The following is a 13,352-nucleotide window of genomic DNA, read 5'->3' on the forward strand; positions in this document are numbered from 1 at the left end:
AACTATTAACTAAATAACAAAAGTAATTATCAAGATTCGCAAACAAAAAATTAAAAAAAAACGGGACAAAGAAAGGTAAAAATATAATAGTTAAGTTAAATCAAAGATTAAAATATGTTTTTTAAAGAAAAATTCAAAAAGCGAAAAGACCTCTTCCTATATACATATAGGAATATAGGAAATATACATATAGGAAAACCAAACGACAGTATACCGTTGCCCAAAGAACTAAGGGAGGGGAAAAAATGTGGAGGTGAGGCATTTCCCTCTCATAATCGGCAGCCGTGCATGAAATATACTGACATTGCATAATGATTTATCTAATGTAATGTTTTCTCGTGACACATAAAAAGCAAACCAAACATTTACATCCTTTGCTTTTTATCAGCTGAATAAAACCTCATTTCTATATTTAATTTGAGGAATATGAAGATATTACAGTCAAGTTAGCAAAATTTCAATTAGACTTTCATCCCAGTCGATGTTAGGCACATGTCCCAGAAAATACCCAACCTCGGAAATCCCCCCTGAAAACCCACTTGAAAATTCCTCCATTCCCTGGAAAATTCTTCCACATAAAAAAGTGAGCAGCCACAGAGAAAGTACAAAATGGGTAACTCGAACTACCGATCAGATATCCTAAGGGTAACAGATTGACGATATGTCTGAATTTTTAATGAAATTTAACAAGCCTTTTTAAGCAACAAAATTGAAAAAAAAATTAATGGAATCTAACAGTTCAAATGTTATGAAAGTAAAGAATAACATTAAACCCTAAAATAAATGAGCAAAACTTATTCTATATAGGAGGCGGGCCTCAATTTTGTGTGGTGAGAAATTTTCCATGGAGGATGGAATTTATTCAGGGGCAGCTTTTTAGGGGGGGATTTCTGCGGGTGGAACTTCTCGTATGACGGAATTTTCTGGGGGATTGCTTCAGAATATGAGGGTGCTTGAGAATATGTTGATTCTCAAGCGCCAAGGAAACAGCCGAAAACCATCAGAATATCCACAAAACAGCCGAGGGTTTGCAGATACAAAACAGTCAAAGACATGCTTGTAAAAAAAACCCAGCAGATTCATGCAAATTAATTCACTTTTGAGAAAAATAAAAATAAAGGATCCATAAAAAAGAATATTAATCGTGAAAACATTCAAAAACCATCAGAACACCCGTAAGACAACAGAAGAGGGAGGGGGACATGATCGTGAAAAATAAACCGCAAATTTAAACAGATTAAGAAGCTTTAAAGCAAAATAAACATATAGGACCCACATAAAATAATATTCCAATTGGAAACAGAGAAAAACTAACAGAAACTTCACAAAATAGCTGAGTAAGGGTGAGCAGGGTCGTGAAAAATAAACAGCAAATTCGTGTAGATTAATAAACTTAAGAGCAAAAAAAATATAGGGCAAACATAGAAGAGTATTCAAATTGGGAACATCCATATAATAGCTGAAGAGGGGGAGGGGCATGAACGTAAAAATTTAACAGCAAATTCGTGCAGATCAATAGAATTCACACAGAAAAATATATAGGATTTTTAGTAAGTTGTTAAAAATACTAGTTGTTAAAAAATTCATACAGGTTAGTGAATTTTCAAGGAAATAAAATACATAGCACCCATATATCAAAAATTTCATTAGAAAATGAAAAAAAAAATGTTATCAACAAGGGTTCATCAACAGGAGGGAATTCGTTCAAAGTGGAACGAACAGGTGACTGAGATTTTTCGAGCTATGAGCCCAGATAAAATTTATTTTTCATACTTTCTGGACTTAGCCAACTAGGAAAGCGCACTGGAATCGCAGTGGCGACCAAGATTTAGGGTTTACTCATGACAGTCTATATCCATTAGACATGCAGGGGAACGGGTGACCAAGTTTTTTTCCAACTGTCTAGACTTGGCCAACTGGGAAAGCCCACTGAAATCGTACTTTTTGAAAACGGAGAGGAGAGGAAAAGGGGAGACTACTTTCGCACGTTTCCGTATCAAAAGTTTGGATTAATTCCATTAGTTGATTTTTGTGCCGTACTTTTTTAAGCCAACCACATGATTCAGTTTTCTGGAGAAAAAATAACCCCTCCCCTTTTTTTAGAATTATATCAAATAATTTTTGGAGTTAACAAGGTGATAGACAAATCGAGGCAAACAATTAGATTCAATTTTCGGAGAGACAAATAACTCTACCTTTCTAAAACCTTTTTTTTTGTTTACTAAAATCTTTTTTTTTCAGTTCTTTTGTCTGAAACGGTGAGCCAATAAAAGAACGAAAAGTTTCTGACTATGTTTCTCTGTGGCTTGTCAGAGTGATTGATGATATATATAGCCTGGGCCTTACATGATTTAAGTAAATAAAAAAACAATTTTTTTCAACTAAAAGTAACGAGCAACATTACAACTTTAAACGAACAGAAATTATTATGTATATGAACGGGATTGCCCCCTCCTCGACAACTCGCTCTTTACCCTAAAGTTTTTTAGACAATTTTAAAAAAGCTTCCTATTGTTCTAATTAAACGACCTTGTGTTTTACGAGTCGCATCTTAAATAATTGGGACATAATTCAAATTTTAGCGTAAAGAGCAAGGTGTTGAGGAGGGTCCAATCCTTTTCATATACAAAATAATTTCTGTTCCACTGATAATTTTACCCCTTGGAGACTTCCCTCTTCATGGAAAATTCCCCGTGAAAAACCCCCGGCAGAAAATTCGTCCCCCCAATATGAAAATGTTTGCATAACAAATAAATATTGAATACTTTGCGTATACAATGGCTTTGGGTAGGGGGGGGGGGTCATGTTATATTCAAAGGAATAGTTATGCGGCCTTTCAATTATGATGAACAAAATAGCTATCTCAAAATTTTTATCAGACGATTTTGGGAAAAGGGGCGGGGGAGGGTGTCTAGTTGCCCTCCAATCTTTTTGGTCTCTTAGAAAGGGCACTGGAACTTTTGATTTCTGTTCAAATGAGACCTCTCGCAATATTCTACGACCACTGGATCGATACGATCGCCCTTGGAAAAAAAAATAATAATAATGAACACGCATCTGTGATATGTGTTCTGGGAAAAAATAAAAAATTCCGCATTTTTGCACGTAGGAGCTTGAAACCTTAACGGTAGGGTCTTCTGATACGCTGAATCTGATGGCATGATTTTCATTAATATTCTATGACTCTTTGGGGGTATTTACTCCCTTTTCTTTAATAATCAGGCATTTTTTTCAGACTCGTACCCTTTAATAGGTAAGACTAAGCTTAAAGAAATTTACATATTTGAAATCAGCATAATAAGCTGATTCTTTTAATATATCTATCGGTATAAAAATTACGGTTTTTAAGGTTTCGGTTAGTATTGAGCCAGGTGGCTCCTTACTTATAGTTCGTTACCACGAACTGTTTAATAGATCCTCAGCAACTATCACCTCATTTACATTTTTTATTACCTCAGCAACTATCATTTTTTACCAACTATCATTTTGATTTAGAAATTTGATTTATTATCATTTAGCAACTATCAAAAATGATTACCAACTATCATTTTTTATTACCTCAGCAACTATCAGCAGTTATTTCACTACTGGATCAGTCGAGATTTTATGTTTTAACCTATGAATCTCGGCAAAAAAGGTAGATACAGAAATAAAGTTAATTATTCAAATAAAAACAATCTTATATAATAAAACCATCGCTTTTCAGTTAAGCTAATTGCCTGCTGGGATGCCCCGTAGATTTTCAATAATTTTTTTAAAACATGACATGAAAAACCATTTAAAGCAAAATCTAACCTGTTTCGCGTACGGTCTTTTCAATTCAAACTTCTCAGCAAGGCCACCAGATTGTCTAGCATCTTGAGGAGGGGACAATGGTTGACTTTCTTCTTTTTCTTCTTCAATGTCTGAACTAAACTGAGGACACCCAGGTCCAACCTAAATTTATAATTTTCATCTCTTTATACGTCATATTTTCAGAAATAGAATAGACAGAAATATTGAAGTAAATAAGAAAAAGTAATAAAAAATTTATATAAATCTAAGTAGTATAAACTGTAAATTAATAAAATTTAAAATTCCATCAATTTAATTTTTCAAAATTTATATATGTATGTATATGGTATATATGGATATATATATATATATATATATATATATATATATATATATATAAAATTTATATATGTATGTATATGGTATATATGGATATATATATATATATATATATATATATATATATATATATATATGTATATATATATATATATATATATATATATATATATATATATGTATATATATATATATATATATATATATATATATATATATATATATATATATATATATATATATATATATATATATATATATATATATATATATATGTATATATATATATATATATATATATATATATATATATATATATATATATATATATATATATATATATATATATATATATATATATATATATATATATATATATATATATATATATATATATATATATATATATATATATATATATTTATATAAATCTAAGTAGTATAAACTGTAAATTAATAAAATTTAAAATTCCATCAATTTAATTTTTCAAAATTTATATATGTATGTATGTGGTATATATGGATATATATGGATATATATATATATATATATATATATATATATATATATATATATATATATATATATATATATATATATATATATATATGTATATATATATATATATATATATATATATATATATATATATATATGTATATATATATATATATATATATATATATATATATATATATATATATATATATATGTATATATATATATATATATATATATATATATATATATATATATATATATATATATATATATATATATATATATATATATATGCTAAACAAAGATAATAAAGGGAGGTTTAGTGTTTCAACAGCATTCTTAAAAAGAAACGAATTGAAAAAACTATCAATAATATTTACTGTGAGTTTTCACATGACCCGTCTCCGGTTGACCTGCAATACTTATTCTCGGCTTTGAGGCCAAAAACAAATCCTTCAACAGATCTCGTTACAGGTTTTCATTGTTCGCCAGCTTTATACATTTCCAAACATCAGTTTGACAGTAATTTACTGTGTTCCAAAGGTGATGAATAACTTTTCTTAGAAGAAAAAAAGGACACCCCTTTTTTCACGGATTTTGATATGCGGACAATAAGATTCACGCAAAAGATTGCTCTAAGTTTATCTTAACTAATCTCGATTAATCCATCTGATTAGTAGATTATAGGGGATGTCGAGCTATAGATGACAAAGATAAAACAGCTATCTAGCCTATTTTCTTTTTTTTTTTTTTTTTTTTTTTTTTTTTTTTTTTTTTTTTTTTTTTTTTTTTTTTTTTAATAAGTGTCAGATTAACAAAGGGTTGTTTGAGACCTTTTTCTCTTACAGGTGATTTTACAGCTTTTGTTAAACTTCTACTTTGCTGTCTTGTTTTAATTTTCTGGGTATTTTATGGTTTAAATGTTTATTTTTGAGATTCGAAAAAAATCACTTTAAAAGTAACTCCAAAGTCGGAAATTTCTAAAAGAAAGTAACTAATATAAAATTGACTTTTTCTCCTTCTTTATAATAGAAACTTGTTTTTGAATGGAACCCGTTAAGATTTAACAATCCAAACACTACTGCTGTTACTACTACTACTAACAACTCGCCGCAGCATCAAGCCACCTGAGGCCAACACAGCTACGCACACTCCTCCTCCATCCCAATCTATTTAAAGAATCCCTCTTTACACCCTCCCAGGAGGTTGCCATTTCTCTTAAATGTTTCTTTATGGCATCCTCCCAACCGCGGACGACCTGCTTTCCGTACCCTGGACGGTTAGCCTGAAAGGACAATTTTCGGCAATCTGTCATCCTTCATCCGCAGAAGTGCCCAAGCCATCTCAACCTTTCTCTCATTATAGCCCTAGAAAGCGAGATTGAACCGCACTTTCTGTACAGACTACTGTTTGAAATACGGGCAGTCAGCCGGGTACCCAGAACGGTTCGTAGGCAATTTCTATGGGAAACATCTAGCAAATCTTCATCTGCTTATCGGAGCACGCATGCTTTCAAACCATAGTTGACCACTGTCCGTCACTGTAGCTTCCAATGTTCTAATCTTGGTTTTCAAACTTATCTTTCAATTTTCCAAAATTTTTACAACTAGGAAAAACACCTTGAGCCTTGTCTATTCTACTTTTTAACATCTTCACTACTCACGCCGTCTTTACTAATAATTAAATAAAAAAACTAATTTTTTTAGCTGAAAGTAAGGAGCGAAATTAAAACTTAAAACGAACAGAAATTACTCCGTATATGAAATGGGTGTTCCCCTCCACAATCCCTCGCTCTTTACGTTAAAGTTTTTAATTGTTTTAAAAAGTAGAATTGTGGCAAAGAGTCAAACTTTAGCGTAAAGAGGGAGGGATTGCGGAGGGGCCAACCCATTTCATATACGGAGTAATTTCTGTTCGTTTTAAGTTTTAATGTCGCTCCTTACTTTCAGCTAAAAAAAAATAGCTTTTTTTATTTAATTTCTGAACGTTTTTGAATTAATGCATGTTTGGTTTTGGCTCTCCGCACATAAATTATTAAAATGAAATTTGTATATTAATTCTTTTTGGCTAAATGGCTTTTTCTTAGTTTTGATGAGAAATAAGGGGTGGAGAAGGAGGCCTAGTTGCCCTCCAATTTTTCGGTTACTTAAAAAGGCAACTAGAACTTTTAATTTTTAACGAAGGTTTTTTTTATTAAAAAATATACGTAACTTAAGAATTAACTTACGTAACAAACTTTCATAATCTTATATTTTTATTATGTATACGAGGGGGTTTGTACCCTCGTTAATACCTCGCTCTATTCTACGGCCAGAAAGGCCGTAGAATAAATAGTTGAAATTACTAAAGATACTTTAGCATAAAGAGCGAGGTATATATCTCCTCCTAAATACCTCGCTCTTTATGCTAAAGTATTTATAGAACCCCTCATATGCGTAATAATCTCTGTTCGTTTTAAGTTTAAATGCTACTCCTTCCTTTCATTTGAAAAAAAACATTTTCATGTTTATTTTTCTTTGTTTTCTTATAGTAATGCTAGAAAATCCTGCGCCCTTTTCATTGAATTTTTCTTCCCCCATGACAGATTCTTCCAAGGAAAGATCCTCCAACATAGCCCCCTCCCCTCAGCCCCACCCCCAAACAAAATAAAATCCCCCTTAAAACGTCTGTACACTTCCCAATTGTACACCCCCCCCCCCCCCCAAAAAAAAAGAAGAAAGAAAACGCCTGATTTGGGCAATTAAAAATATTTGAAGAGTTGGTAAGGACCTAAAGCTGAAAAAGATCATCAACAACGCTTGAAACGTAATGCCTACCTTATGCTGTAATTTAGCAGCCTGAAGAAAGTCCACAAGCTTACCATTGATCCAAACTTCTTTCATGCATCCTAAAAAAATTACTTCAATTATGGCACAAGGTTTCAAAAAAAAATATTTCAAAGTTGTTTCCAGAGTTCTGCCTTTTCTTACTTAAGAGTCTTCTTTTATAATCGGGTTTTTCATATCTAACTTTAGCCAGAGCTAAAAACTGAATATCTATTTCAAAACTTTGCTTCAACTCCTCAAGTATATATATATATCTATATATATAAAAATAAGTTGTCTGTGTGTGGATCTGTGGATGGATCAGGTGACGTCATGTTTGTCCGCCTATGACGTCTGAATTATTTCACACTAATACAAAAGAAGAAAAAACTAAAAAAGGTAAAAACTACAAAAAAAACTAACAAGAAAAAAAAACTAAAAAAGCTAAAAAACTAAAAAAAACTGAAAAAAGGTAAAAATCTAATAACTAAAAAAAAACTGAAAAAATAAAAAAAGGCAAAAACTACAAAAAAAATAAAAACTAATAAAAAAACTAAAAAAGCTAAAAAACTAAAAAAACTAAAAAAAAATAAAAAAAGGTAAAAAACTAAAAAAAAACTAAAAATTAAAAAAGAAAAAAACTAAAAAAAGGAAAAAACTGAAAAATAAAAGAGAAAAAGAAAACTAAAAAAATATGAATAAATATATATAAAAATAAGTTGTTTGTGGGTTATGTCTGTCTGTCTGTCTGTCGAGTGACGTCGTGTTTGTCCGCATATGACGTCTGAATTATTTCACACTAATACAAAAGAAGAAAAAAAACTAAAAAAGGTAAAAACTACAAAAAAAACTAAAGAGAAAAAAACTAAAAAGCTAAAAAACTAAAAAAAACTAAAAAACGGTAAAAAACTAAAAACTAAAAAAAACTGAAAAAACTAAAAAAAGGCAAAAACTAAAAAAAAACTAAAAACAAAAAAAAACTAAAAAAGCTAAAAAACTAAAAAAACTAAAAAAACTAAAAAAAGGTAAAAAACAAAAAATACTAAAAACTAAAAAAGAAAAAACTAAAAAAAAGGAAAAAACTGAAAAATAAGAGAAAAAGAAAACTAAAAAAATATTAATAAATATAAAAAATATAAATATAAATATAATATAAATTAGCAATCAACAAAGCACCGAGACACAAATGACGACCGGGACACAGGGAGTATAAATGACGACCAGGACATAAGTAAAAAAAAAAAAAACTAAAAAACTAAAAAAATGGTAAAAACTACAAAAAAACTAAAAACTAATAAAAAAACTAAAAAATCTAAAAATCTAAATAAACCAAAAAAGAAAAAAAAGAAAAAAGGAAAAAAATAAAGGAGAAAAACAAAACTAAAAAACGAATGTATATACAGACCGGGACACCGGGATACAAATGACGACCGGGACACAGGGAATATAAATGACGACCGGGACACAGGGACACAACTACAATGGGGACGCCGGGGGGCACAGGGACATTTAAATGACGACCGGGACACCGGGACACAAGGAATATAAATGACGCCCGGGACACTCAAAGAGAAATCACAGACTGGAACACCGGGACACAAATGACGACCGGGACACAGGGAATATAAATGACGACCGGGACACAGGGACATAACTACAAAGGGGACGCCGGGGTGCACAGGGGGATATATAAATGACGATGGCGACTCAGGGAATGGTCGATTAGCAATCACCATCAACAAAGCTCAAGGGCAATCATTAGAATCATGAGGTATAGATCTGAATACGGATTGTTTTCCCATGGACCATTATAAACGCGCGCGTAACGACTTACGCGCGCGGGGGGGCTTGGGGGGGCGCGAAGCGCCCCCACCAACTAGGTGTTGGGGTGGCGCGAAGCGCCACCCCAACAGCTAGTATATATATATATATATATATATATATATATATATATATATATATATATATATATATATATAAATATATATATATTTCTCAAAGCAATCGTGCGAGACGATAATTAGTGAAATGTATGCCTCAATGTCCCTCGAGTTTACACCAAAGTTTCATAGCATATTACAATCATACAAAAGTTTGAAAGCAGATATTCAAGGGTTAGAAAATCGCGTTGCACAGATGAGAAGTAATACAGGCGATTTTGAACAAAAGAAGCTCCTAGATAACTTAGTTTTCAACGGAGTGAAGCAGTTAGCAGGTGAAGATTTGAAAGCAACAAAAACGAATATAATAACACAGAAAATAGGAGTAACCGGTTTTTAGCAAAATGACATTCAGAATATTTACCGCTACCCCTTGAATAATTCCACTACGCAAGGCCAAAAAGATATTACACCGGTGATTGTGAAATTGGGAAACAGTGAAATGGCAAGGAAATTTTTCAAGAGCAAAACTAAACTTTCTAAGTCCGGCATTTTCGTGTCTGAGGCCCTAACGAAACGCCGTCGTGACATTCTGAATACGGTAAGGGATAGTTTTGGAGTGCGAAATGTCTGGTCTGATCGTGGGATTATTTTCGCAAAACTCCCAACAGACACCTTTGCTCGCGTGATTCGGTCACTGGTAGATTGCTTTTGGTTTATTGCGCTTATTTTGTTGTTTTGATTTATTGTCTATCAATGTTTTGGTCTCTTTTCATTTTTTTTTTTTTTTTACAGTGACAGTTATGAAAGTGTTAATTAGATATAAATATGTGTGATGTACCAATCGGTACCACATCGAGGTTGAGCCGGTAGGAAAGTAGCCCCTTTGATATTGATATTTATTTACTTTCAGATATGGCGGATGAAGAGTCTAATGTGAGTTATAAACCTTTACAGTTTAGTAAATACTGTGATTCCTCGCATCTTGGAATTATGCAAAACCCAGGTTTGAATGACTGTTCATCGAACTACCACCTTACTTCGTCTGTCAAAATGTCAAAATTCTGTCAAAATGTCAGAATCTCCATGTCCTATCATGTCTTTCCGTTTTCCGGGCTATCAGCTTACCACGAGGAGTAGAGCTTCAGTGAACGTCGGCGGACTTGGTTTGATAGTAAGTGATTCATTTAAATGGAAGCCAAGGACAGAAAGCGAAACAAAATTATTCGAGAGATTAAACTATATATTGTTTGAGGACCCCTTCGATTTTTAGTAAACTTAGAATTTTGAGTGTTGGTCAAATTAGAGATTTTCGACTTAGTATTTTTTGTGTTTCAGAGTTTGAATGGTTTTCACGCATGATGTTTCCCATAATTTTTTTGTTTTAGTTCATTTTATTACGGATATGCTACGAGAAATACTGAAAACCTGGTAAGTGAGCCAAGAAGTACGGTTCATTCTAGCCATGTAGCAAAGCACACGGTTCCAGTGGTCCGGAATACCTTTCCATGCTCATTTTGGGAAGTGGAAAGTGTGCTACAATTTAAAAAACAGTTAAAGAAGCATCTCCTTGCGGGCAGTTGGTGATTGTGGGACTGGATTACGAGAGAGGACAATTGAAATATTTTTGGTGTTTTTTTTTCTGTTATTAATATATTTTTTTAATTTGTTATTCTGTGGTTATTATTAATATATCTTTTTTATTGTTCTTTTTGTGTTTATTTCAGTGATGATTTCGTTAGTTGTATAATTTAGTAATTGTGTACTGGTTGAGTTTTTCAAGCACATTTGTGCTTTGTTTGTTAAAAATATATTGAGTTAATTAACAAAAGTGAATTAACATTCACTGTTTGAATGTTAAAAATATATTTAGTTTTTCTATAGGGATGGATTCATTAGTTTTTTTCTTCCTTTTAATTAAACCAAAGAACTAAACAAAATTAATTGTCATGCAAACAGGTAGACGAAGAGGACGAAGGAAATTAAATCTTCATTAATCCTTTTTTTTTGTAATCTACTGTATAACAAAATCTAATGCAAAATTTTAACGGAGCCTGCCGCACTTAACTAAATAAATACTCACTTGGATGGATAGCTCGTATCTAGCGTATGACGTTATACGACTGTGAGACAGCTCGAGTTTACAGAAATTATTATTTTTGTTGTATTTTATTTATAATGTACAATTAATATATATATATATATATATATATATATATATATATATATATATATATATATATATATATATATATATATATATATATACACGTTATACTATTCATTTATTATATATTAAAATTATTAATAGCATCGTTATTATCACTATATAATTTCTTGTTGTCGGGTTTATCAGAATAGAATTCCCTTCCACCAAAACAAATTGCAGCGAAGTACCTGAACCTCGAATCATTAATTTCTCCTCAATTTCTTTCAGCCTCATAATCTAATCCAAGAACCAAACAAGTCAATTTTCAAGAAAAGAGGTGGACGAAGAGGGAAAGTGTAAGTGCTTGTCTTTCGTCTTTTCTTAATTCTAAGCACGACAAACAAAAGGCAGAGAGGAAAACAAAAATCGTTTATGGTAATTTTGCCGGAACATTACAATGAGTTTACAGCAAATAAATTACCATCGACTTTAGACATATATGCACTTAGCGACAGAAACAGTTCTTCGGATAAGTTTAGTGAGAAGAACATACTGACATTAAAATCAAAATCCTCTTATTTCAAAGAGCCAATTTATGTAACTGTTCTATTCACGAATAAAGTGCACGAAATGGGATATCGGGCACACCCACTCTTTATACCATCAAATAGGTGAGTTCCATTCCCAATGACAGTTTACAAAGGCCAAGATTCAGATTTTCAAAATAGGTTGGATGCAAGCGTACTGCCAATAAAGGTTTAAACCCGTGACACACCATAATTGAAAAGGCAATTCTATGGCAAAAGGCTGCTTGTTAAGCGAAGCAGGAATTTGAAAACTTGTAAGATCTTGGCACTCTCAAGTTTTACAGGCAGCCTATTACTACAATAACTTTCATGATTCTGCTATACAGGGAAGATTTAAGATTCCTGATGAATTTAGTTATAAATCCTCTATTTACCCACTCATCTTTGCTTTCTGAATTCAACAAAAGGCTGCTTTATGACAAAAGACTGCTTGTTTGGTGCGGCAGGAAATTGAAGACTCATCAAATTTTTGGGCAATCTCAAATTTCACAAGTAGCTTTTTATTATAGGAAAGTGTACTTTAGTAGATTTTGCTATAAAGGAAAGATATGAGATTCCTGACTGAATTAATTAGAGATGTGAAATTTATCTTCTGACAAAGAAAAGTCCCCTGTCGGATCGTCGTGTGTCATTTATAAGACGGTCACTTACAATAAAACTTTAATTATGCTAATATTCAGCAAACGGTAGTTTTTTAAAACAGTTAATTCCAATTATGCTCACAATAGAGATTTAAGCCCAAGACCCATTACACCTAATAAAAAAATACAATAAGAAAATACAGATAGAAAAGGTCGCTTTTTCAATGTGCAAGGAAGTAGAACAATTTTTAACTTCTAGACATGGTAAGTTCTTATAGGCAGCTTTCTATTAAGGGAAATTGTAATTTTGTACATTTTACTGAAAGGAAAGGTATGACATTTTTGGCTAAAATAGGGTTTAAAACTGGCAAAATTGTCGGTATGTGTAAAATCCTATGATCAATGGTCCTTAAATGAAAAAGATAAAATAATAAATAGAAATAAAATCCGAACAGTTATCAAAATTACCAAATGCACGCAAATTAAAAAAAAACAAAAAAAAACGGCCAAACAGGTTTTGGCTTTTTGGAAACAATGGTTATTTAATTCTCTGGGCTTTAAGACGAAATGCATCCCTAGCTTCTTTCAATACTGCCAGGGGTTTACAGATTTTTTGTGACTACTTTTTATGAATGACATATTTTTTTTTCCACTGTTCTTGCTCCCCTTTTTGACACTTTGTTCTTTATTTGTAAGTGCGAACACGTGACAAAGACTCCACTCCCTGTAAAAACAGT

General features: G+C 31.7%; 1 protein-coding gene across 1 annotated transcript in view; it reads right to left on the reverse strand.

The window, feature by feature from the left end:
* The window catches only part of LOC136027684 (protein slit-like), a 184,324-nt gene that overhangs the window by 30,496 nt on the left and 140,476 nt on the right, over positions 1-13,352 (reverse strand). Inside the window, exons 21-22 of the mRNA XM_065705131.1 lie at positions 7,431-7,501; positions 3,796-3,936 (exon numbers count right to left, since the gene is read on the reverse strand). Coding sequence (XP_065561203.1) covers positions 3,796-3,936; positions 7,431-7,501 — 212 coding nt within the window. The remainder of the gene's footprint in view (positions 1-3,795; positions 3,937-7,430; positions 7,502-13,352) is intronic.

Source organism: Artemia franciscana, chromosome 5 (genome assembly GCF_032884065.1).
Source record: "Artemia franciscana chromosome 5, ASM3288406v1, whole genome shotgun sequence".
Classification (NCBI taxonomy): Eukaryota; Metazoa; Arthropoda; class Branchiopoda; order Anostraca; family Artemiidae; genus Artemia; species Artemia franciscana.